This window comes from Argopecten irradians, chromosome 2 (genome assembly GCF_041381155.1).
Source record: "Argopecten irradians isolate NY chromosome 2, Ai_NY, whole genome shotgun sequence".
Lineage (NCBI taxonomy): Eukaryota > Metazoa > Mollusca > Bivalvia > Pectinida > Pectinidae > Argopecten > Argopecten irradians.
This window is the reverse complement of record NC_091135.1, coordinates 2145263-2172643: the sequence shown is the minus strand read 5'-3', so window position 1 is coordinate 2172643 and position 27381 is coordinate 2145263. Positions and strand designations below refer to the sequence as shown.

The 27381-nt window shown below is 40.2% G+C and overlaps 5 protein-coding genes across 5 annotated transcripts; all 5 read left to right on the top strand.

Moving 5' to 3' along the window:
* Positions 1-65: 65 nt before the first annotated feature.
* Positions 66-1037, top strand: LOC138313459 (uncharacterized). Its single transcript, XM_069253885.1, has one exon. The coding sequence runs from the start codon at positions 66-68 to the stop codon at positions 1035-1037; it is 972 nt and encodes a 323-aa protein (XP_069109986.1).
* A 4835-nt stretch (positions 1038-5872) lies between these two features.
* On the top strand, positions 5873-7507 carry LOC138313447 (uncharacterized). Its single transcript, XM_069253877.1, has one exon. It carries the CDS (start codon positions 5873-5875, stop codon positions 7505-7507), a length of 1635 nt encoding a protein of 544 aa, XP_069109978.1.
* A 2751-nt stretch (positions 7508-10258) lies between these two features.
* Positions 10259-11878, top strand: LOC138313438 (uncharacterized). The gene has a single exon (XM_069253867.1). The coding sequence runs from the start codon at positions 10259-10261 to the stop codon at positions 11876-11878; it is 1620 nt and encodes a 539-aa protein (XP_069109968.1).
* Positions 11879-12314: 436 nt separating this feature from the next.
* On the top strand, positions 12315-13838 carry LOC138313422 (uncharacterized). Its single transcript, XM_069253866.1, has one exon. The coding sequence runs from the start codon at positions 12315-12317 to the stop codon at positions 13836-13838; it is 1524 nt and encodes a 507-aa protein (XP_069109967.1).
* A 4460-nt stretch (positions 13839-18298) lies between these two features.
* Positions 18299-18679, top strand: LOC138313406 (uncharacterized). The gene has a single exon (XM_069253865.1). It carries the CDS (start codon positions 18299-18301, stop codon positions 18677-18679), a length of 381 nt encoding a protein of 126 aa, XP_069109966.1.
* Positions 18680-27381: the final 8702 nt, after the last annotated feature.

Genomic DNA, 27381 nt, shown 5'->3' with positions numbered 1-27381 from the left:
TTTCTTTCGTCATTCATCACTGTGTGAAGTGTCGGAAACTTCGAGGAAAGCATTCCCAACAGAAGATGGCTGATCTACCAGTGGATCGTGTTACGCCAAGCCCGCCATTTACATTCGTTGGTGTCGATGTTTTTGGACCTTGGACCATTGTCACACGCAGGACAAGAGGCGGTTCAGCTTCAAGTAAACGCTGGGCAGTGCTCTTCACGTGTCTGTCATCTAGGGCGGTTCATATTGAGTTACTGGAAGAAATGAGCTCATCATCGTTTATAAACTCTGTGAGAAGATTCTACGCCATTAGAGGAAAAGTTGCAGAGTTCCGTTCTGATAGGGGAACCAATTTTGTTGGGGCAATCTCGGACCTTGACGCTACAGCAATCTTCATAGAAGACCTAAACATCAAGGAATTTCTCCGTGAATCTGGTACCATCTGGAAATTTAATCCTCCCCACGCCTCACACTTTGGAGGCTCCTGGGAAAGGATGATTGGCGTTGCACGACGCATACTAGACTCCATGTTCCTCAACAACAATCGTAACCTCACGCACGAAGTCTTGTCGACATTTATGGCAGAAGTAACAGCGATCATCAACGCGCGACCATTGATTCCTGTTTCAACAGATGTAGATGAACCATTAATCTTATCTCCAGCAACCCTTTTGACACAGAAAACAGGAAGTCGGATCGAGTCGTTTGAATATTTTAACCAGAAAGACATGCTTAGATCACAGTGGAAGCATGTGCAGGTGCTCGCTGAGCAGTTCTGGAGTCGATGGCGAAAGGAGTTTCTACCTGTGTTACAGGCCAGGAGGAAGTGGAATCACGAGTCTCGCAACCTTGAGGAGGGAGACGTTGTTCTCATGAAGGATGAACAAACAGCGCGCAACGATTGGCCTCTTGGTGTAATCACGCGTACCTTTCCTAGTGAAGATGGACTTGTTAGGAAAGTTGAGATTCAGATATCGCGAGAAGGAAAGAAGTCAACATTCGTCCGTCCAGTTACTCAGGTTGTTGTCATTTGTTCCAAGGAGACATAGACTGTCAGCTGTGGTCAAGTGATAAACTATGTTGTGTATAATTGATGTCTAAGTGTGTAACAGTTTAGTTCATGAACATCATGTTGAAACCTTTGCAAAATTTACTGTTAAGAGCTGGAATTATTTTGTTTATAAATATGTTACTCTTAAGTTGATTAGAGATAAAGTTAGTGATATTATTAATATCAGACGGGGAGTGTGATGGAACCAGGAGTTCTCTCTCCCTTTGATTGATAACTTAATAATCAAGGTATGGTATTAGAGTTACCTGCCCCTGTCTGTATGTCATTTCCGCCCAAGGAAAGGATGGTCTCGAGAGAGATAAAACTGCAAAAATGTAGCAACTATGTGGCCCCACACGTTGTAAGTGTATAGTTTAATGTTAAATGCATTAATTATTTCATGTGTGACAATTTAAAATTGTGATGAAGCTATGTGCGTACCATGTATTTGGTATTTTTTGTATAAATGCACATGAAGCGATGTTTTGATTTCACCGGAAATCGTGCAGTTTGTCAATTTGATTCTCTGACATGTTTTTGAGTGATGTCGTTTTATTATTGCTGTTTATAAAGCAATACCTATCAGTCTTTACGATATTATTTTGTATCTTAGTGGTATATAGCCATGTATAACATGTATGCCCTAGCTAAATGTAAATTACTAGTGCACATGGTTTAATCATTGTTAGTCGGTATGCAAAATAGAAAACCTCGTATAGGCAATGGTCGATGTATGCAGGTTTTCGATGTAGACAGGTTGTCGTTGTATGCAGGTTGTCGTTGTAGAGAGGTTAATCATGTGAATTACAGTTTTCTTTTATTTTCATTTGTCAAATCATAATATTAAAGGATTGAATTGTTATATATCCTATAATGATAAGGAAATCCCATCTTGATACTCAGAGATAGTATGTACCAAATGTCAAGTTATTAAATACCTGTTTCTGCATATTTACTGTAGAGTTAACAAGTACACTTTTAATATTTCTCTTGAAATATTACATTGACTAATTCATTGTGTAAGTGTGATCTAGTCCAGAATAGTGTTTATTTGTGCAATAGTTATTACAACTTTATTAGGTGTTTGTGAAATTAGCACTTATGTAATAAGTTTAATCCTTAGGATTAATATTTGTATCTGTAAGAGTGAATGACTACAGAAGTTAGAGATCATTAAGTAACAATATTTACTTGTTTGTATTTCAGGTTTTACTATACTCCACTATAAGCCACTATACACCACTTTATGTGGATCTGTAATAAAGGTTGGAAACAGTTCAAGGAACTTTCTGTTTTTTTGAGACAGAACAGTAAAACAACGTGTATCAGCTGCACAGTACATGATGTCTACATCCAGGGATCAGGATCCCAGCAAATTGTTTGAGCAAGGAGGGTATCTTGCGCCCATGCAGGAGTATGGGTCACAACTGCAGGTTCCCGACAACGCCCATGCTACTCCGACAGAGATGGAAAGGTCCCATCGGAAGAAAAACCTCACAGGAGGTGGGGAGGAACTGTATGAGGCCACGGTAGAGACAAGTACCGCCAAACTTATCAAACTCCGAAAAAAGGTAGAGGATACTATCGAAGAGTTTAACTCGGCCAAGCACGAAAGAGACTTAGTGATAAAACTAAAGGATCAGCTAGGAGCGGTCTATGACAAATACCTAGACGAGGTGAAAGGATTTATGAAATATTTAACTTGTATTAATACCTCCTCCAGTAATAGTGAGAAAGTTTCGCAAGAGATGATACATATCAAAATCTATAGAAAGGTAACAGATGTGCATAACGAGATGGTGGAGATTCTTAAGCAGCCAGAAACAGATATCGAAGAAAACAAAGAGCAGAAACAAGAAGTGAAAAAGAACTCTCAAACCAAAAGTCATTCATCAGTGAGCAGTTCTAGTAGTCGCAGGAGTTCGCTATTAGCACTTCAACGTGCAAAGTTAGAAGCAGCTAAAACTAGTTTGACATTTACACGCCAAGAAGTTGAGATGCAGAAACACCAGGCCAAGATGGATGCTGAAATTCTTCGACAGAGAGCTCAGTATGAATCTGACCTCCAGTATCTAAAATCACAACGAGCAGCAGCCGTAGCTCAAGCCGAACTTGAGGCCATGTATGAGGAGTATGGTGAAGGCGACATAGACAGAGGACCACAACTCTCATTACCTTCGATGGACAGTAAGGAGCTTACAGCGCAGTTTATCAATGCGCAGGCACAGACTGAGAGCCATGGACCTCCTAGATTGGAAAACAACACCCTTGCACCGATAAATACAGGTCAAGATTCTGCCTTTGAAGGAGGTAGGTGTCCAGTACATGAGTCTTCCATTGAGGAGAAAAAGTCTGATAGGACGATTAATGACAATAGACAACAGATGGATCCTAATGCACCTAGTTTTTACCCAGAACGACTAGGTTATTCTGATTTCACTAAGTACCTGTTACGTAAGGACTTGCTCCTGCAGAGACTTACCACCTTTGACGACAAACCTGAAACATTTTCAATGTGGAAGGCTAGTTTCCAGTCTGTAACCAAAGAACTCAGCGTGACAGCTAATGAGGAATTCGACCTGCTTTTCAAGTGGTTGGGACCGGAGTCCAAGAAGCACGCTTTGAGCATAAGAGCGTCTCCACGAGCGATATGGATGTCCGGAAATGGTAGAGGCCTCATTAAAAAGGAAACTAGAGAAGTTTCCAAGGTTGGGTTCAAAGGATAATGCCAAATTATACGAATTGGCAGACATTCTTTCAGAAGTGGGAGCCATGATGGAAGATCCCATTTATGGCTCATTATTAGGCTATTACAACACCTCTTCAGACGTTCTCCCCATTGTGGGTAAATTGCCTCTCCATATCCAAGGGAAATGGACAGTCAGAGCTGCAAGGTATAAGAAGGAGAAGAGTGTAGCCTTTCCTCCATTCTCGGAATCTGTGGTGTTCATAAAGGAAATGAGCTCTATGCTTAATGACCCCGGCCTTGTATATAAAGATACGTTGACCACTCGAACAAGCAATGAACCGCGTTCCAAGGACAGAGTTCGGTCAAATATTCAGGTGAATAAAACTCAGGTGTCGTCTAACGAGAACTCTAACAAACAACCCAAGAAACAGTGTTTGATACACAACACATCTAACCACGACATAAATCAGTGCAGGGCATTCCGTCTTAAATCCTTGTCGGAACGGAGACGTATATTAAGCGAACACCGCTTATGTTTTCGATGTTGTGACACAGATGCTCATATATACAAAAACTGTTCAGTCTCTGTAAAATGCGCAGAATGCAGCAGCAGTCAGCACCCTACGGCGCTCCATCCCAGGGATGGACATTCTACATCCGGAAATCGAAATGGTCATAAGCCAGACAAAAACAACAATAATTCTACAAGTCCGAACGGTGGGGAGATAACGACTAGTCAGAACGGCGGGGAGAATGAAGGCGTTGTGAGTAAATGTACGCGCGTGTGTGGAGGAACGTTTACAGGCAGATCTTGTTCAAAAACAATACTTGTTCGAGTTCATAGGACTAACTCACCAGAGCAAGCTACCTACATGTATGCCATAATCGACGATCAAAGTAATCGGACATTGTGCAAGCCTGGTTTCTTCAATATCATGGATGTCTCAGGAGAGACAGTTGAACAATATACTCTGGTATCCTGTGCAGGGGACTTGCCGACACAGGGTCGGCGCGCACATGGATTCTCAGTTTCCTCTCTGAACGGCCAGTTTACCTTACCCTTACCTGACATACTGGAGTGTGATCAGATACCCAACAACCGTACAGAGATTCCTACTCCAGAGATCACCAACTATCACAGTCCATTTGAAGGACGTCAAGTTGCCTCCGTTACGGTCTAATTCTGAAATTCTACTGTTGATTGGGCGCGACGTGCCAGAGGCTCATCACATCTGTGAGCAGATTATTGGTCCACCCAATTCACCATTTGCCCAGAGGCTAAACCTTGATTGGGTGGTTGTAGGGAATGTATTGTCTGGGAACTACTCATCCTCCGAACCCATCAGAGGTCTCTGTTCTCAAGACAAGGATACTTGGAGATGGTCGACCTACATTGTTTGATCCATGTGACAATCAGTTTAATGTGAAAGGGTTTGCGAGGAACCAATCATTGGACAAGGAGTATTCAAGCAGACTCATGATGACAACAAAGTTGGCTTGTCTGTAGAAGACAGAGCATTTCTGGATCTCATGGACAAAGAATTTGTACGAGACACTAGTGGTAAATGGACTGCACCGTTGCCTTTTCGCAAACCTCGTCCTAGACTACCTAATAATAGGCACCAAGCCCTTAAACGAGCTCAGCTTCTCGATGTCTCTCTTCAAAGGAATTCCGTTAAGCGCGAACACCTTGTCACCTTTATGAAAGGAATCTTAGACAACGGGCACGCGGAAGTGGCCCTCTCCACTTAAGGAGTTGTGAGTAAACTTGAGGAGTGCTGGTATTTGCCTCTTTTCGGCGTTTATCATCCTAAGAAACCAAATAAGATCCGAGTAGCACCGCGTCATGGTCATACAATTCCACGTCTGGAATTATGTACCGCAGTCTTAGCCGTGGAAATAGCAGAAATTGTCACAGAAGAGCTATCCTTTCCCCGAGAACATGTGTTTTTCCACACCGATAGTAAAGTTGTACTGGGCTACGTAACTAACACAACTCGACGGTTTTATATATCTATGTGGCCAACAGAGTCTGCAGGATCCTGGAATTTTCTAGACCAGACCATTGGTTCTACATCTCTACCGAGAATAACCCTGCAGATGTCGGCACTCGATACATCGATCCAGCTCGCTAAGAGGAGAGCATGTGGATTCAAGGACCTAAACCAAACATATCCCCAACTGAATCCTTAATTTTCCCTTTGGTTACCCCAGAGGAGGATACTGAAGTTCGACCTGAGGTTGTTCACGTGGCTAAAACGGACATAACGAACAGTGAGAAACCTCATAATTGGTCAGAGCGATTTGAGAAGTTCTCAAGTTGGAAAAGGCTGTTGTTGTCAATATCTTTGATAAAACACTTAGCTGAGTCTTTCAAGTCAAATCACGGCAAGTGCATAGGATGGCACAAGTGTGACATTTATCGGTCAGTTGAAAACTGTGCTTCTGCAGAAGCATTTATTATCAGAGAATTACAAAGGGAATTCTATGGGGACACTAGGAAATGTCCAAAGGAACTTTCACCCTACTTGGACGAAAACGGCATGATACGTGTTGGAGGAAGGCTACAGAACTCAGATTTACCGAGACACGAAGTGAACCCTATCTTAGTACCCGGCCAACATTACGTCGCGATGCTGTTGACTAGACACTTCCATAACGCTGTTCAACATCAGGGTAGACACCTGACAGAAGGGGCGATAAGGGCCGCAGGCTTTTGGATCACTGGGGTCAAGAGACTGGTTTCTTTCGTCATTCATCACTGTGTGAAGTGTCGGAAACTTCGAGGAAAGCATTCCCAACAGAAGATGGCTGATCTACCAGTGGATCGTGTTACGCCAAGCCCGCCATTTACATTCGTTGGTGTCGATGTTTTTGGACCTTGGACCATTGTCACACGCAGGACAAGAGGCGGTTCAGCTTCAAGTAAACGCTGGGCAGTGCTCTTCACGTGTCTGTCATCTAGGGCGGTTCATATTGAGTTACTGGAAGAAATGAGCTCATCATCGTTTATAAACTCTGTGAGAAGATTCTACGCCATTAGAGGAAAAGTTGCAGAGTTCCGTTCTGATAGGGGAACCAATTTTGTTGGGGCAATCTCGGACCTTGACGCTACAGCAATCTTCATAGAAGACCTAAACATCAAGGAATTTCTCCGTGAATCTGGTACCATCTGGAAATTTAATCCTCCCCACGCCTCACACTTTGGAGGCTCCTGGGAAAGGATGATTGGCGTTGCACGACGCATACTAGACTCCATGTTCCTCAACAACAATCGTAACCTCACGCACGAAGTCTTGTCGACATTTATGGCAGAAGTAACAGCGATCATCAACGCGCGACCATTGATTCCTGTTTCAACAGATGTAGATGAACCATTAATCTTATCTCCAGCAACCCTTTTGACACAGAAAACAGGAAGTCGGATCGAGTCGTTTGAATATTTTAACCAGAAAGACATGCTTAGATCACAGTGGAAGCATGTGCAGGTGCTCGCTGAGCAGTTCTGGAGTCGATGGCGAAAGGAGTTTCTACCTGTGTTACAGGCCAGGAGGAAGTGGAATCACGAGTCTCGCAACCTTGAGGAGGGAGACGTTGTTCTCATGAAGGATGAACAAACAGCGCGCAACGATTGGCCTCTTGGTGTAATCACGCGTACCTTTCCTAGTGAAGATGGACTTGTTAGGAAAGTTGAGATTCAGATATCGCGAGAAGGAAAGAAGTCAACATTCGTCCGTCCAGTTACTCAGGTTGTTGTCATTTGTTCCAAGGAGACATAGACTGTCAGCTGTGGTCAAGTGATAAACTATGTTGTGTATAATTGATGTCTAAGTGTGTAACAGTTTAGTTCATGAACATCATGTTGAAACCTTTGCAAAATTTACTGTTAAGAGCTGGAATTATTTTGTTTATAAATATGTTACTCTTAAGTTGATTAGAGATAAAGTTAGTGATATTATTAATATCAGACGGGGAGTGTGATGGAACCAGGAGTTCTCTCCCTTTGATTGATAACTTAATAATGCCCCTGTCTGTATGTCATTTTCCGCCCAAGGAAAGGATGGTCTCGAGAGAGATAAAACTGCAAAAATGTAGCAACTATGTGGCCCCACACGTTGTAAGTGTATAGTTTAATGTTAAATGCATTAATTATTTCATGTGTGACAATTTAAAATTGTGATGAAGCTATGTGCGTACCATGTATTTGGTATTTTTTGTATAAATGCACATGAAGCGATGTTTTGATTTCACCGGAAATCGTGCAGTTTGTCAATTTGATTCTCTGACATGTTTTTGAGTGATGTCGTTTTATTATTGCTGTTTATAAAGCAATACCTATCAGTCTTTACGATATTATTTTGTATCTTAGTGGTAGATAGCCATGTATAACATGTATGCCCTAGCTAAATGTAAATTACTAGTGCACATGGTTTAATCATTGTTAGTCGGTATGCAAAATAGAAAACCTCGTATAGGCAATGGTCGATGTATGCAGGTTTTCGATGTAGACAGGTTGTCGTTGTATGCAGGTTGTCGTTGTAGAGAGGTTAATCATGTGAATTACAGTTTTCTTTTATTTTCATTTGTCAAATCATAATATTAAAGGATTGAATTGTTATATCCTATAATGATAAGGAAATCCCATCTTGATACTCAGAGATAGTATGTACCAAATGTCAAGTTATTAAATACCTGTTTCTGCATATTTACTGTAGAGTTAACAAGTACACTTTTAATATTTCTCTTGAAATATTACATTGACTAATTCATTGTGTAAGTGTGATCTAGTCCAGAATAGTGTTTATTTGTGCAATAGTTATTACAACTTTATTAGGTGTTTGTGAAATTAGCACTTATGTAATAAGTTTAATCCTTAGGATTAATATTTGTATCTGTAAGAGTGAATGACTACAGAAGTTAGAGATCATTAAGTAACAATATTTACTTGTTTGTATTTCAGGTTTTACTATACTCCACTATAAGCTACTATACACCACTTTATGTGGATCTGTAATAAAGGTTGGAAACAGTTCAAGGAACTTTCTGTTTTTTTGAGACAGAACAGTAAAACAACGTGTATCAGCTGCACAGTACATGATGTCTACATCCAGGGATCAGGATCCCAGCAAATTGTTTGAGCAAGGAGGGTATCTTGCGCCCATGCAGGAGTATGGGTCACAACTGCAGGTTCCCGACAACGCCCATGCTACTCCAACAGAGATGGAAAGGTCCCATCGGAAGAAAAACCTCACAGGAGGTGGGGAGGAACTGTATGAGGCCACGGTAGAGACAAGTACCGCCAAACTTATCAAACTCCGAAAAAAGGTAGAGGATACTATCGAAGAGTTTAACTCGGCCAAGCACGAAAGAGACTTAGTGATAAAACTAAAGGATCAGCTAGGAGCGGTCTATGACAAATACCTAGACGAGGTGAAAGGATTTATGAAATATTTAACTTGTATTAATACCTCCTCCAGTAATAGTGAGAAAGTTTCGCAAGAGATGATACATATCAAAATCTATAGAAAGGTAACAGATGTGCATAACGAGATGGTGGAGATTCTTAAGCAGCCAGAAACAGATATCGAAGAAAACAAAGAGCAGAAACAAGAAGTGAAAAAGAACTCTCAAACCAAAAGTCATTCATCAGTGAGCAGTTCTAGTAGTCGCAGGAGTTCGCTATTAGCACTTCAACGTGCAAAGTTAGAAGCAGCTAAAACTAGTTTGACATTTACACGCCAAGAAGTTGAGATGCAGAAACACCAGGCCAAGATGGATGCTGAAATTCTTCGACAGAGAGCTCAGTATGAATCTGACCTCCAGTATCTAAAATCACAACGAGCAGCAGCCGTAGCTCAAGCCGAACTTGAGGCCATGTATGAGGAGTATGGTGAAGGCGACATAGACAGAGGACCACAACTCTCATTACCTTCGATGGACAGTAAGGAGCTTACAGCGCAGTTTATCAATGCGCAGGCACAGACTGAGAGCCATGGACCTCCTAGATTGGAAAACAACACCCTTGCACCGATAAATACAGGTCAAGATTCTGCCTTTGAAGGAGGTAGGTGTCCAGTACATGAGTCTTCCATTGATGGAGAAAAAGTCTGATAGGACGATTAATGACAATAGACAACAGATGGATCCTAATGCACCTAGTTTTTACCCAGAACGACTAGGTTATTCTGATTTCACTAAGTACCTGTTACGTAAGGACTTGCTCCTGCAGAGACTTACCACCTTTGACGACAAACCTGAAACATTTTCAATGTGGAAGGCTAGTTTCCAGTCTGTAACCAAAGAACTCAGCGTGACAGCTAATGAGGAATTCGACCTGCTTTTCAAGTGGTTGGGACCGGAGTCCAAGAAGCACGCTTTGAGCATAAGAGCGTCTCCACGAGCGATATGGATGTCCGGAAATGGTAGAGGCCTCATTAAAAAGGAAACTAGAGAAGTTTCCAAGGTTGGGTTCAAAGGATAATGCCAAATTATACGAATTGGCAGACATTCTTTCAGAAGTGGGAGCCATGATGGAAGATCCCATTTATGGCTCATTATTAGGCTATTACAACACCTCTTCAGACGTTCTCCCCATTGTGGGTAAATTGCCTCTCCATATCCAAGGGAAATGGACAGTCAGAGCTGCAAGGTATAAAAAGGAGAAGAGTGTAGCCTTTCCTCCATTCTCGGAATCTGTGGTGTTCATAAAGGAAATGAGCTCTATGCTTAATGACCCCGGCCTTGTATATAAAGATACGTTGACCACTCGAACAAGCAATGAACCGCGTTCCAAGGACAGAGTTCGGTCAAATATTCAGGTGAATAAAACTCAGGTGTCGTCTAACGAGAACTCTAACAAACAACCCAAGAAACAGTGTTTGATACACAACATATCTAACCACGACATAAATCAGTGCAGGGCATTCCGTCTTAAATCCTTGTCGGAACGGAGACGTATATTAAGCGAACACCGCTTATGTTTTCGATGTTGTGACACAGATGCTCATATATACAAAAACTGTTCAGTCTCTGTAAAATGCGCAGAATGCAGCAGCAGTCAGCACCCTACGGCGCTCCATCCCAGGGATGGACATTCTATATCCGGAAATCGAAATGGTCATAAGCCAGACAAAAACAACAATAATTCTACAAGTCCGAACGGTGGGGAGATAACGACTAGTCAGAACGGCGGGGAGAATGAAGGCGTTGTGAGTAAATGTACGCGCGTGTGTGGAGGAACGTTTACAGGCAGATCTTGTTCAAAAACAATACTTGTTCGAGTTCATAGGACTAACTCACCAGAGCAAGCTACCTACATGTATGCCATAATCGACGATCAAAGTAATCGGACATTGTGCAAGCCTGGTTTCTTCAATATCATGGATGTCTCAGGAGAGACAGTTGAACAATATACTCTGGTATCCTGTGCAGGGGACTTGCCGACACAGGGTCGGCGCGCACATGGATTCTCAGTTTCCTCTCTGAACGGCCAGTTTACCTTACCCTTACCTGACATACTGGAGTGTGATCAGATACCCAACAACCGTACAGAGATTCCTACTCCAGAGATCACCAACTATCACAGTCATTTGAAGGACGTCAAGTTGCCTCCGTTACGGTCTAATTCTGAAATTCTACTGTTGATTGGGCGCGACGTGCCAGAGGCTCATCACATCTGTGAGCAGATTATTGGTCCACCCAATTCACCATTTGCCCAGAGGCTAAACCTTGGTTGGGTGGTTGTAGGGAATGTATGTCTGGGAACTACTCATCCTCCGAACCCATCAGAGGTCTCTGTTCTCAAGACAAGGATACTTGGAGATGGTCGACCTACATTGTTTGATCCATGTGACAATCAGTTTAATGTGAAAGGGGTTTGCGAGGAACCAATCATTGGACAAGGAGTATTCAAGCAGACTCATGATGACAACAAAGTTGGCTTGTCTGTAGAAGACAGAGCATTTCTGGATCTCATGGACAAAGAATTTGTACGAGACACTAGTGGTAAATGGACTGCACCGTTGCCTTTTCGCAAACCTCGTCCTAGACTACCTAATATAGAGAGCACCAAGCCCTTAAACGAGCTCAGCTTCTCGATGTCTCTCTTCAAAGGAATTCCGTTAAGCGCGAACACCTTGTCACCTTTATGAAAGGAATCTTAGACAACGGGCACGCGGAAGTGGCCCCTCCACTTAAGGAGTTGTGAGTAAACTTGAGGAGTGCTGGTATTTGCCTCTTTTCGGCGTTTATCATCCTAAGAAACCAAATAAGATCCGAGTAGCACCGCGTCATGGTCATACAATTCCACGTCTGGAATTATGTACCGCAGTCTTAGCCGTGGAAATAGCAGAAATTGTCACAGAAGAGCTATCCTTTCCCCGAGAACATGTGTTTTTCCACACCGATAGTAAAGTTGTACTGGGCTACGTAACTAACACAACTCGACGGTTTTATATCTATGTGGCCAACAGAGTCTGCAGGATCCTGGAATTTTCTAGACCAGACCATTGGTTCTACATCTCTACCGAGAATAACCCTGCAGATGTCGGCACTCGATACATCGATCCAGCTCGCTAAGAGGAGAGCATGTGGATTCAAGGACCTAAACCAAACATATCCCCAACTGAATCCTTAATTTTCCCTTTGGTTACCCCAGAGGAGGATACTGAAGTTCGACCTGAGGTTGTTCACGTGGCTAAAACGGACATAACGAACAGTGAGAAACCTCATAATTGGTCAGAGCGATTTGAGAAGTTCTCAAGTTGGAAAAGGCTGTTGTTGTCAATATCTTTGATAAAACACTTAGCTGAGTCTTTCAAGTCAAATCACGGCAAGTGCATAGGATGGCACAAGTGTGACATTTATCGGTCAGTTGAAAACTGTGCTTCTGCAGAAGCATTTATTATCAGAGAATTACAAAGGGAATTCTATGGGGACACTAGGAAATGTCCAAAGGAACTTTCACCCTACTTGGACGAAAACGGCATGATACGTGTTGGAGGAAGGCTACAGAACTCAGATTTACCGAGACACGAAGTGAACCCTATCTTAGTACCCGGCCAACATTACGTCGCGATGCTGTTGACTAGACACTTCCATAACGCTGTTCAACATCAGGGTAGACACCTGACAGAAGGGGCGATAAGGGCCGCAGGCTTTTGGATCACTGGGGTCAAGAGACTGGTTTCTTTCGTCATTCATCACTGTGTGAAGTGTCGGAAACTTCGAGGAAAGCATTCCCAACAGAAGATGGCTGATCTACCAGTGGATCGTGTTACGCCAAGCCCGCCATTTACATTCGTTGGTGTCGATGTTTTTGGACCTTGGACCATTGTCACACGCAGGACAAGAGGCGGTTCAGCTTCAAGTAAACGCTGGGCAGTGCTCTTCACGTGTCTGTCATCTAGGGCGGTTCATATTGAGTTACTGGAAGAAATGAGCTCATCATCGTTTATAAACTCTGTGAGAAGATTCTACGCCATTAGAGGAAAAGTTGCAGAGTTCCGTTCTGATAGGGGAACCAATTTTGTTGGGGCAATCTCGGACCTTGACGCTACAGCAATCTTCATAGAAGACCTAAACATCAAGGAATTTCTCCGTGAATCTGGTACCATCTGGAAATTTAATCCTCCCCACGCCTCACACTTTGGAGGCTCCTGGGAAAGGATGATTGGCGTTGCACGACGCATACTAGACTCCATGTTCCTCAACAACAATCGTAACCTCACGCACGAAGTCTTGTCGACATTTATGGCAGAAGTAACAGCGATCATCAACGCGCGACCATTGATTCCTGTTTCAACAGATGTAGATGAACCATTAATCTTATCTCCAGCAACCCTTTTGACACAGAAAACAGGAAGTCGGATCGAGTCGTTTGAATATTTTAACCAGAAAGACATGCTTAGATCACAGTGGAAGCATGTGCAGGTGCTCGCTGAGCAGTTCTGGAGTCGATGGCGAAAGGAGTTTCTACCTGTGTTACATGCCAGGAGGAAGTGGAATCACGAGTCTCGCAACCTTGAGGAGGGAGACGTTGTTCTCATGAAGGATGAACAAACAGCGCGCAACGATTTGGCCTCTTGGTGTAATCACGCGTACCTTTCCTAGTGAAGATGGACTTGTTAGGAAAGTTGAGATTCAGATATCGCGAGAAGGAAAGAAGTCAACATTCGTCCGTCCAGTTACTCAGGTTGTTGTCATTTGTTCCAAGGAGACATAGACTGTCAGCTGTGGTCAAGTAATAAACTATGTTGTGTATAATTGATGTCTAAGTGTGTAACAGTTTAGTTCATGAACATCATGTTGAAACCTTTGCAAAATTTACTGTTAAGAGCTGGAATTATTTTGTTTATAAATATGTTACTCTTAAGTTGATTAGAGATAAAGTTAGTGATATTATTAATATCAGACGGGGAGTGTGATGGAACCAGGAGTTCTCTCCCTTTGATTGATAACTTAATAATCAAGGTATGGTATTAGAGTTACCTGCCCCTGTCTGTATGTCATTTCCGCCCAAGGAAAGGATGGTCTCGAGAGAGATAAAACTGCAAAAATATAGCAACTATGTGGCCCCACACGTTGTAAGTGTATAGTTTAATGTTAAATGCATTAATTATTTCATGTGTGACAATTTAAAATTGTGATGAAGCTATGTGCGTACCATGTATTTGGTATTTTTTGTATAAATGCATATGAAGCGATGTTTTGATTTCACCGGAAATCGTGCAGTTTGTCAATTTGATTCTCTGACATGTTTTTGAGTGATGTCGTTTTATTATTGCTGTTTATAAAGCAATACCTATCAGTCTTTACGATATTATTTTGTATCTTAGTGGTATATAGCCATGTATAACATGTATGCCCTAGCTAAATGTAAATTACTAGTGCACATGGTTTAATCATTGTTAGTCGGTATGCAAAATAGAAAACCTCGTATAGGCAATGGTCGATGTATGCAGGTTTTCGATGTAGACAGGTTGTCGTTGTATGCAGGTTGTCGTTGTAGAGAGGTTAATCATGTGAATTACAGTTTTCTTTTATTTTCATTTGTCAAATCATAATATTAAAGGATTGAATTGTTATATCCTATAATGATAAGGAAATCCCATCTTGATACTCAGAGATAGTATGTACCAAATGTCAAGTTATTAAATACCTGTTTCTGCATATTTACTGTAGAGTTAACAAGTACACTTTTAATATTTCTCTTGAAATATTACATTGACTAATTCATTGTGTAAGTGTGATCTAGTCCAGAATAGTGTTTATTTGTGCAATAGTTATTACAACTTTATTAGGTGTTTGTGAAATTAGCACTTATGTAATAAGTTTAATCCTTAGGATTAATATTTGTATCTGTAAGAGTGAATGACTACAGAAGTTAGAGATCATTAAGTAACAATATTTACTTGTTTGTATTTCAGGTTTTACTATACTCCACTATAAGCCACTATACACCACTTTATGTGGATCTGTAATAAAGGTTGGAAACAGTTCAAGGAACTTTCTGTTTTTTGAGACAGAACAGTAAAACAACGTGTATCAGCTGCACAGTACATGATGTCTACATCCAGGGATCAGGATCCCAGCAAATTGTTTGAGCAAGGAGGGTATCTTGCGCCCATGCAGGAGTATGGGTCACAACTGCAGGTTCCCGACAACGCCCATGCTACTCCAACAGAGATGGAAAGGTCCCATCAGAAGAAAAAGACGTTCTCCCCATTGTGGGTAAATTGCCTCTCCATATCCAAGGGAAATGGACAGTCAGAGCTGCAAGGTATAAGAAGGAGAAGAGAAGCCTTTCCTCCATTCTCGGAATTTGTGGTGTTCATAAAGGAAATGAGCTCTATGCTTAATGACCCCGGCCTTGTATATAAAGATACGTTGACCACTCGTACAAGCAATGAACCGCGTTCCAAGGACAGAGTTCGGTCAAATATTCAGGTGAATAAAACTCAGGTGTCGTCTAACGAGAACTCTAACAAACAACCCAAGAAACAGTGTTTGATACACAACACACATCTAACCACGACATAAATCAGTGCAGGGCATTCCGTCTTAAATCCTTGTCGGAACGGAGACGTATATTAAGCGAACACCGCTTATGTTTTCGATGTTGTGTGACACAGATGCTCATATATACAAAAACTGTTCAGTCTCTGTAAAATGCGCAGAATGCAGCAGCAGTCAGCACCCTACGGCGCTCCATCCCAGGGATGGACATTCTACATCCGGAAATCGAAATGGTCATAAGCCAGACAAAAAACAACAATAATTCTACAAGTCCGAACGGTGGGGAGATAACGACTAGTCAGAACGGCGGGGAGAATGAAGGCGTTGTGAGTAAATGTACGCGCGTGTGTGGAGGAACGTTTACAGGCAGATCTTGTTCAAAAACAATACTTGTTCGAGTTCATAGGACTAACTCACCAGAGCAAGCTACCTACATGTATGCCATAATCGACGATCAAAGTAATCGGACATTGTGCAAGCCTGGTTTCTTCAATATCATGGATGTCTCAGGAGAGACAGTTGAACAATATACTCTGGTATCCTGTGCAGGGGACTTGCCGACACAGGGTCGGCGCGCACATGGATTCTCAGTTTCCTCTCTGAACGGCCAGTTTACCTTACCCTTACCTGACATACTGGAGTGTGATCAGATACCCAACAACCGTACAGAGATTCCTACTCCAGAGATCACCAACTATCACAGTAATTTGAAGGACGTCAAGTTGCCTCCGTTACGGTCTAATTCTGAAATTCTACTGTTGATTGGGCGCGACGTGCCAGAGGCTCATCACATCTGTGAGCAGATTATTGGTCCACCCAATTCACCATTTGCCCAGAGGCTAAACCTTGGTTGGGTGGTTGTAGGGAATGTATGTCTGGGAACTACTCATCCTCCGAACCCATCAGAGGTCTCTGTTCTCAAGACAAGGATACTTGGAGATGGTCGACCTACATTGTTTGATCCATGTGACAATCAGTTTAATGTGAAAGGGGTTTGCGAGGAACCAATCATTGGACAAGGAGTATTCAAGCAGACTCATGATGACAACAAAGTTGGCTTGTCTGTAGAAGACAGAGCATTTCTGGATCTCATGGACAAAGAATTTGTACGAGACACTAGTGGTAAATGGACTGCACCGTTGCCTTTTCGCAAACCTCGTCCTAGACTACCTAATAACAGGCACCAAGCCCTTAAACGAGCTCAGCTTCTCGATGTCTCTCTTCAAAGGAATTCCGTTAAGCGCGAACACCTTGTCACCTTTATGAAAGGAATCTTAGACAACGGGCACGCGGAAGTGGCCCCTCCACTTAAGGAGTTGTGAGTAAACTTGAGGAGTGCTGGTATTTGCCTCTTTTCGGCATTTATCATCCTAAGAAACCAAATAAGATCCGAGTAGCACCGCGTTATGGTCATACAATTCCACGTCTGGAATTATGTACCGCAGTCTTAGCCGTGGAAATAGCAGAAATTGTCACAGAAGAGCTATTCTTTCCCCGAGAACATGTGTTTTTCCACACCGATAGTAAAGTTGTACTGGGCTACGTAACTAACACAACTCGACGGTTTTATATCTATGTGGCCAACAGAGTCTGCAGGATCCTGGAATTTTCTAGACCAGACCATTGGTTCTACATCTCTACCGAGAATAACCCTGCAGATGTCGGCACTCGATACATCGATCCAGCTCGCTAAGAGGAGAGCATGTGGATTCAAGGACCTAAACCAAACATATCCCCAACTGAATCCTTAATTTTCCCTTTGGTTACCCCAGAGGAGGATACTGAAGTTCGACCTGAGGTTGTTCACGTGGCTAAAACGGACATAACGAACAGTGAGAAACCTCATAATTGGTCAGAGCGATTTGAGAAGTTCTCAAGTTGGAAAAGGCTGTTGTTGTCAATATCTTTGATAAAACACTTAGCTGAGTCTTTCAAGTCAAATCACGGCAAGTGCATAGGATGGCACAAGTGTGACATTTATCGGTCAGTTGAAAACTGTGCTTCTGCAGAAGCATTTATTATCAGAGAATTACAAAGGGAATTCTATGGGGACATTAGGAAATGTCCAAAGGAACTTTCACCCTACTTGGACGAAAACGGCATGATACGTGTTGGAGGAAGGCTACAGAACTCAGATTTACCGAGACACGAAGTGAACCCTATCTTAGTACCCGGCCAACATTACGTCGCAATGCTGTTGACTAGACACTTCCATAACGCTGTTCAACATCAGGGCAGACACCTGACAGAAGGGGCGATAAGGGCCGCAGGCTTTTGGATCACTGGGGTCAAGAGACTGGTTTCTTTCGTCATTCATCACTGTGTGAAGTGTCGGAAACTTCGAGGAAAGCATTCCCAACAGAAGATGGCTGATCTACCAGTGGATCGATCGTGTTACGCCAAGCCCGCCATTTACATTCGTTGGTGTCGATGTTTTTGGACCTTGGACCATTGTCACACGCAGGACAAGAGGCGGTTCAGCTTCAAGTAAACGCTGGGCAGTGCTCTTCACGTGTCTGTCATCTAGGGCGGTTCATATTGAGTTACTGGAAGAAATGAGCTCATCATCGTTTATAAACTCTGTGAGAAGATTCTACGCCATTAGAGGAAAAGTTGCAGAGTTCCGTTCTGATAGGGGAACCAATTTTGTTGGGGCAATCTCGGACCTTGACGCTACAGCAATCTTCATAGAAGACCCAAACATCAAAGAATTTCTCCGTGAATCTGGTACCATCTGGAAATTTAATCCTCCCCACGCCTCACACTTTGGAGGCTCCTGGGAAAGGATGATTGGCGTTGCACGACGCATACTAGACTCCATGTTCCTCAACAACAATCGTAACCTCACTACGAGGTTACTTGTCGACATTTATGGCAGAAGTAACAGCGATCATCAACGCGCGACCATTGATTCCTGTTTCAACAGATGTATATGAACCATTAATCTTATCTCCAGCAACCCTTTTGACACAGAAAACAGGAAGTCGGATCGAGTCGTTTGAATATTTTAACCAGAAAGACATGCTTAGATCACAGTGGAAGCATGTGCAGGTGCTCGCTGAGCAGTTCTGGAGTTTCTACCTGTGTTGCAGGGCAGGAGGAAGTGGAATCACGAGTCTCGCAACCTTGAGGAGGGAGACGTTGTTCTCATGAAGGATGAACAAACAGCGCGCAACGATTGGCCTCTTGGTGTAATCACGCGTACCTTTCCTAGTGAAGATGGACTTGTTAGGAAAGTTGAGATTCAGATATCGCGAGAAGGAAAGAAGTCAACATTCGTCCGTCCAGTTACTCAGGTTGTTATCATTTGTTCCAAGGAGACATAGACTGTCAGCTGTGGTCAAGTGATAAACTATGTTGTGTATAATTGATGTCTAAGTGTGTAACAGTTTAGTTCATGAACATCATGTTGAAACCTTTGCAAAATTTACTGTTAAGAGCTGGAATTATTTTATTTATAAATATGTTACTCTTAAGTTGATTAGAGATAAAGTTAGTGATATTATTAATATCAGACGGGGAGTGTGATGGAACCAGGAGTTCTCTCCCTTTGATTGATAACTTAATAATCAAGGTATGGTATTAGAGTTACCTGCCCCTGTCTGTATGTCATTTCCGCCCAAGGAAAGGATGGTCTCGAGAGAGAGAGATAAAACTGCAAAAATGTAGCAACTATGTGGCCCCACACGTTGTAAGTGTATAGTTTAATGTTAAATGCATTAATTATTTCATGTGTGACAATTTAAAATTGTGATGAAGCTATGTGCGTACCATGTATTTGGTATTTTTTGTATAAATGCACATGAAGCGATGTTTTGATTTCACCGGAAATCGTGCAGTTTGTCAATTTGATTCTCTGACATGTTTTTGAGTGATGTCGTTTTATTATTGCTGTTTATAAAGCAATACCTATCAGTCTTTACGATATTATTTTGTATCTTAGTGGTAGATAAGATGTATAACATGTATGCCCTAGCTAAATGTAAATTACTAGTGCACATGGTTTAATCATTGTTAGTCGGTATGCAAAATAGAAAATCTCGTATAGGCAATGGTCGATGTATGCAGGTTGTCGTTGTAGAGAGGTTAATCATGTGAATTACAGTTTTCTCTTATTTTCATGTGTCAAATCATAATATTAAAGGATTGAATTGTTATATATCCTATAATGATAAGGAAATCCCATCTTGATACTCAGAGATAGTATGTACCAATTGTCAAGTTATTACTGTCGTGTCGGTCTAACCGTTGACAAAATAAATGATGTAATACCTCGGTATGTTGAGCGACAGTATTATCAACTGGTCGAGTGGTTCTGTCAATTGTCTGAGGGGCTGAGTTTAGATAGCCTACCTGACGTCAGGCGATAGAACGAATGGGCGGAGTTTATCTAACAATGTTCTAGAGTTTGAAAGGCAATATGGCTGCACCTGATAAAAAAGCGTGTGTGGAAGATCTTATGTTAACGGGGTACTGACGGACGGTAAACTTCGTCGTGAATTACTTGATCTTCATTATAAACTAAAGGATTATCTTTTTCATGAGATTAGTAAAAAAAAACCTGATGTTACGAGAGGAGGTTGTCACAAGATTATAAAGAAATGTGACTGCACGCGGGACATTTGACCCATTTACCTGTTTATCGGAACCCAAGCAAAATTACCAACGAAGTCTTATGTTTATAGAATATAAACAGAAATAAAATAATGCCCCGTTTATTGGAGAGGAATGTTCGTACGCCGCAAACGGTTCCGTCGGCCATTTGAGAATTTAGAGCAATTTGCTGCATTTCCACGTACATAAACGTAAGGCTTACAGTAACGATAACAGTGTTAGATATATCTACGAATGTATGATGTTTGTCCTTGAATGTTTGAAAAACGACACATTCTGTAAGAAATCCATTAACAGACGATAAATCCGTAGTGAATTAAAAGTACTTTGATATTTAAAAAGTTGATTGATAAAGAAACAAACAGAGGTGAACTGTCCGCGAGGCGGGCCTCACGGCAGCCATTACATGTACGTTGTTCTCGAAGTAGCCTAGCTAACGTTTGTGATGCACAATCCCTACCGTGAATTATGCTAGCGGTGACGCAAAAAGTTATCCAGTCTATCCCGGCTGAAACACGGACAGCAGCTCATGAAAACCGCGTTATCGCATTTAATACTACAGCTTTAACTGCGGGTAATAGAAAGTATGGACACATCCTGCAGTTCTTATGAATACGGTAATACCCGATGAGTTCAGGATAGATCTAGTTCTTAGAGTACGGTAATACCCGATGAGTTCAGGATAGATCTATCACACGTGGGTCACACATATCACACGATAAAGCCACGCCCACCAACCAATCAACTCGCGTTTAGCATTATATTGTAACCCAGTATGCAATGGTATTGTGCAAGTTGCGCGGCGAGTACATCACTGTCGTCGTCAACGGTTAGACCGACACGACAGTAAATACCTGTATCTGCATATTTACTGTAGAGTTAACAAGTACACTTTTAATATTTCTCTTGAAATATTACATTGACTAATTCATTGTGTAAGTGTGATCTAGTCCAGAATAGTGTTTATTTGTGCAATAGTTATTACAACTTTATTAGGTGTTTGTGAAATTAGCACTTATGTAATAAGTTTAATCCTTAGGATTAATATTTGTATCTGTAAGAGTGAATGACTACAGAAGTCAGAGATCATTAAGTAACAATATTTACTTGTTTGTATTTCAGGTTTTACTATACTCCACTATAAGCCACTATACACCACTTTATGTGGATCTGTAATAAAGGTTGGAAACAGTTCAAGGAACTTTTTGATTTTTTGAGACAGAACAGTCTCACGTTTCCCCCTTGGGAGGGGGTCAAGTTTACTATAGTTTATATAGGGAAAACACATTTATGAGCATTTGTTGCTCAATTTTCATTGTTAACGAGTCAAACTTGGTTAGAATTATTAGCCTGAGATAGCATTTTAACATCATATTGATATTAGTCCAGGCCGACCCCCTGGGCGCAGAGAAGATGGGCCAAAAAAAGGTCAAATGGGCTAAAACTTCAAAAATATTCTAAAATTCTGGAAATAGCAGAATCAAATAATTAGAGATGGAAAAGTCTTAAGGTGTTTTAAAAAAAATTGTGAATTATATGACCTCGGGGTCTCACGTTGCTGGTGAGGGGTCAAGTTTACTTTAGTTTATATAGGAAAAACCTATTTGTGAACATTATTTGCCCAATTTTCATAGGAAATTAGTCAAACTTGATTAGAATTATTAGCCTAAGATATAGCATTTTAACATCCATATCCGTCCTTTATCCTGATATTAATGCATGACTTGTAGTTTGGCCCTAAATGACCTTAGTTGTCGATGGGCCGTAAAACTGAAACAAACAAACAAACAAACAAACCGTCCTCGATGGCCCCCTGGGGGACCAGAGAGGCAGGACCAAACAGGGTCAAAATGATTAAAATTTCAAAAAATACCTCTTAAGTTCACAGGTTTGATGGAAGCAAATACTCTTCATAGTCTAAAAAGTCAAATTTATAAATCACTGACCAACTTCAAGGCCAAGCATATAGTGTTTATATGTCTTTAATTTGTTTCATTATTTGTTTCATTATATATTCTCACTCAGTAACCGTTAAGGCCCATGGGCCTATTGTTAATATAAAATGCAGCCCTTTTATCTTTCTATAGGATATGAACTTAAATACATTGTAAATCATGAATATAATATGTATACAATTTAAGGTGTAAAGAAAGTTTACATGAGTCGAATTGATTCAATAATAAATTTTGATACATTGTCGAAGATGAAATTTATTGTCTTCATCGGAAAGTATTAAACTACCTTTTGTTAAAATATTGGCGGACATGTAGCCAATCCTATTGAAGATTAAAAATAAGTCCTGAAACTTGCATGAAATGATCCTGACATGGTCCTGACAAAGTGTTCTTATTTTTCGGGTTGATCTGAAATCTAAGATGGCCACTACAGCCGCCATCTTGAAAACACATTTTGAGGGACTTCTTCTCAAGATCTACCAGTGCTATTTGGCTGAAACTTGCATGAAATGATCCTGACATAGTCCCGACAAAGTGTTGTTACATCTCTGGTTGATCCCAAATCGAAGATGGCAACCAGGACACGATATCTAAAAAATAATTTCCTATCACTGTTAAGGCCCTTGGGCCTCTTGTTGATGAAATGAATTTAATTTCATTATATAATTTCAAATGTGATGTGCCTTTTCTCATTCCAGTTATAATTCTTAAGGCTTCTAGTTGTATTTTTTCAATTTCAGTCGTTGGATAAATGCATTGAACAATTATTCCAGATAATATCTGTATATTTTAAAATCGGTCGTATAAAAGATTTATAAACAGTTTCTAAAGATTTACGGCCAATTCTATATTTCAACATTCTAAGAATATTTAATCTTTTATAAGCTTTGTCTTATATATTGGATATAGTTATCCCACGTTCCTGCTCTATTGAAATTCAATTCTAAGTGTCTATGACAATCATATTGATTAACAATAACATTATTAAAAATTAGATTAGGATGGACAAGATTTCTCCTAGTGATGTTTAAGCCTAGAGTTTTATTTGTATTGAAATTAATTTGCCACTCATTTGCCCATTCACTAATTGAATTCAGATCTTCATTTAATTGTTCTGAAGCAGAAACTGGATCATTATCTACAATAACATATAGGGATGTATCATCAGCAAATAATTTAATGTTGCAGGAGACTTCATAATATCATTAATAAATAAAAGAAATAAGAAGGGCCCTTAAGGACTGATCCTTGAGGCACAGCAGCAGATATATGTTTAAAAGAACTATATCCTTCAAGTATTACTTTTTGCGACCTGTCAGTAAGATAACTTTCAAACCATTTATAAACTTTATCAGCAATTCCATGTTTTCTTAATTTGTAAAGGAGGCCCTTATGCGATACATTATCAAATGCTTTACAAATATCTAAAAATACAAATCTAATAACTTTGCCATTATCTATATATGATATGTTGTAGAACCCGTTTCCGGTTTTAACACAACGGTAGGTATTATATATTGATAAAAGTTGATTTAATGTTGAGTAACCATGCTAAAATCTAGACTGGTGTTTACTTATAACATGATGATTACTAACAATTTTTTCAATAGTTTTGGAAAAAACTGAGGTTACGGCAATTGGTCTGTAATTACTTGGATTTGAAGTGTAACATTGGATCTTTTCTAAGTCTGTGGAATAGTACCAGTTGCAAATGTTTTGTTAAATAGAATGTTTAGAGGTTTTATTATGGATTGACAAAGGTATTTTATGAGCTTAGGGATTATTCCATCAGAACCAGCAGGGTTTTATTATTATTAATTATCTGGATCTGATCTATAATATCAGTATCACATGACTAAGGGGAGGTCAATCTTGTTGTCGTGCATCATCACTGGAATTAATCCAATAATATTTAGATCTCGATATTGAGAAACTTCTGATGTTAGACATGACGTAATGATCATACGTGTCTCGTCATGCTATACCTCTAACATTGTTGGAGTACACTGGAATTTGATATGGAGGTAAAGAAGTTGTTAAATGCGTCAGCTTTTTCTAATGGATGGATAAGAATTTTATTATTAACATTAGGAGGAAAAGACTTTCTTTTTATTGTTTAAAGAAGACACAGACTTAACTATTCGTCACCATTTACCTGGAGGGACGAATTTATCAATCAAAGAATTTTATAATTTGGTGACATAATCTGTTTTGGCTTTACGAATAAGATCTATTGATTTATTTCTAATGTCCCTAAATTTTTGCCAATCCTTAACTCTATTTCTGGTAATTGCTTTTTAGTGAATTCTGTTCTTTTTTCTAAGGCATAATCGAATTTCATTTGTAATCCAGGGTTTATCTGAGGGTCTAATAGTTACTGTTTTATAAGGAACATGTTTAGTAATAATATCATTCAATGTTCTCAGAATTATTTCATTTATTTCATTAACATTATCTAGTTCTCAAATCAATGAGTCCCAGCCTATTGATTGCAGTTGATTATTTATATAGTCCCACTTGGCTCTGTCAAAATGATAAAAAAATTATAAGATTTCTCTTTTAGGATTTTGAAACATAGGTTTAAAAGGATTGGACAATGACCACTACATGTTGGAGGTAAGACTTCAGTATTACTTACAATATTCAAGTGTTATTTGTGAAAAAAATATCTATGCTGGACACTGAAGTGTCAGTTACATGTGTTGGTGTTTGAATAAGACTTTCTAGTAGGTATTTTGTTAAAGCGAATAGTCGAGCAAGTGACTGTAAAATCGGTAAAAATGGTATTAATATATCCGGTATAATTTCTTATGAATTAGAAAAATAAAACTTTCCGTCAAAATCGCTGTACATGCGAAGAAAATAATAATATCTATGGGAATCCTAAAAGTCCTCCCGACCGGCTATGAGTGCAGGTCAATCTTAACGCATGCGCAACATCCACCACTCTCCGTAGTAAACAAAACATGGCTACCGTAGTTTTGAACCAAAAGGTTTCCGCCAAAACAACCAACTGACTCACCTAAAATGCGAAAGGAAAGGCAATGGAGCAGCGACAATCCCAACACCTAACTCGGTAAACATTACGACGCATGGAGAGTGTTAATACAACTTGTTATAGTGAAGAGAACAGTTCAAACGAGCACGCGGCTCCGGACCGCTACTGTACGTACCTAGCACAGGGACTTGTAACGTAGGTTGTGAGAAAGTCTGTTGTGTATACGTGTGTACTATAGGCCTATATACCATATAAAAGGACAAGGGAACCAACGGCTCGCTTGGAAGAGGTACACCTGCCTCTACAAAAGTCGCCGGTATTCCGTCAAACATGGATAAATATGAATATATTTAATACTAATATATTCTTAAATAAATTTTCGATACGGAAAACACAACTTCAGACACGAAATAATATATTAACATACCTTTATTTCACTATGAACGCGGAAAATGCAGTCAGATTTCCTCACTGTCGTTTTGCCTGTCCAGTGAAATCTAGGTCAAAGGCACTCATATTCCCTTGTAACAAATTTTGTATGCATTCATTTCACTTTCTGGTGATATTTTCCCATTGCAAATACAAATAGGCTATCTCCGATAACTCTTTCATTAATCCAATCCAACAACTAAGCGAGGAATCACACTTTTTTTTATCCAGCACTCGACTCTTGTTCGTATAATCCGCCATATTGTAATTGATGATGGGTACCTTTTTAGTGTACCCGCCCTTACCCGATACTGCACTGGAATTCTGTACCCAGACTTTGTATAAATTAAGTTTTATGGTTAAGGTTCTTAGAAGTACCTTTATTTGAAATACACGTATCATTAATTGAAGAATCTAACTTAAGTCGAGACTCTAATGTTTTACTTTACCGCTACCACATTAATATTGTAGCTTTTAGTATACAGGCACTGTGTATATGGGGTTTCCAGTTCGGGTCCGGGTATGGGGTACACAATATCCACTCAAACGTGTTTAACCTAGATTTCACTGGACAGGCAAAACGACAGTGAGGAAATCTGACTGCATTTTCCGCGTTCATAGTGAAATAAAGGTATGTTAATATATTATTTCGTGTCTGAAGTTGTGTTTTCCGTATCGAAAATTTATTTAAGAATATATTAGTATTAAATATATACATATTTATCCATGTTTGACGGAATACCGGCGACTTTTGTAGAGGCAGGTGTACCTCTTCCAAGCGAGCCGTTGGTTCCCTTGTCCTTTTATATGGTATATAGGCCTATAGTACACACGTATACACAACAGACTTTCTCACAACCTACGTTACAAGTCCTTGTGGTACCTAGGCCTACTACCCGGTACTCCCTGCTCAGCTGATAGTGAGTGAGTCTTCGTATTTTGATCATTATGTAAATAGTCCCTAGCAGTATTTTTTTCATAAATGAGTGGTCACATATGGTCACATGTTTCATACCTGTTCCCCATTCGCGTAAAACGTAACCCTGGGGTAAATAGCGGTTCTTTCGTGGGGCCTCTTTAGGGGTAATGAATGCCCTGTATATTTATAAAATGTACCGTTGTAATGCATGTACAGTTAGAATGTAACCGCTAGTGCATTATCAAGCTAAGATTTGTTTCAATTAATCTATAATATTATGCTACCGGTCAATTCATACAGTTGTTATCTGATGTATATATTTATAGATTTTTAATTTGTAAATTTTTGTTCTGTACATGTTCTGGTAGTGTTATACACATACATTGTATATAGGATTTACATTGTAGGTTAATTGGTAGAATTGTATTGTATATGTTCTGATATACACATATACATATGTACATGTAGGTTTTAGCTTGTTCTTTAGATATATTTGGAGGACACATACAGTATTATTTCTGGTCATAATAATAGTGTTTGTATATTTATTACAACTCGTACCTGGTTCATGTGTATATGACAAACTTTACAGAGTTGAAATGTACTGCAGCCATGTGTCATTTATAATTATTCTGAATTTTTGTTGGAACTATAGATAATGAATTTTGTATCTTTAGTGACATGAATACAGAAAGTTCATCCCTTGGACCTGTATACAAGTGT

Bases quoted from the DNA above. Each gene is read 5' to 3' on its own strand.
- LOC138313459 (XM_069253885.1), top strand. From the start codon at position 66: ATGGCTGATCTACCAGTGGATCGTGTTACGCCAAGCCCGCCATTTACA.
- LOC138313447 (XM_069253877.1), top strand. From the start codon at position 5,873: ATGTGGATTCAAGGACCTAAACCAAACATATCCCCAACTGAATCCTTA.
- LOC138313438 (XM_069253867.1), top strand. From the start codon at position 10,259: ATGGAAGATCCCATTTATGGCTCATTATTAGGCTATTACAACACCTCT.
- LOC138313422 (XM_069253866.1), top strand. From the start codon at position 12,315: ATGTGGATTCAAGGACCTAAACCAAACATATCCCCAACTGAATCCTTA.
- LOC138313406 (XM_069253865.1), top strand. From the start codon at position 18,299: ATGAGCTCATCATCGTTTATAAACTCTGTGAGAAGATTCTACGCCATT.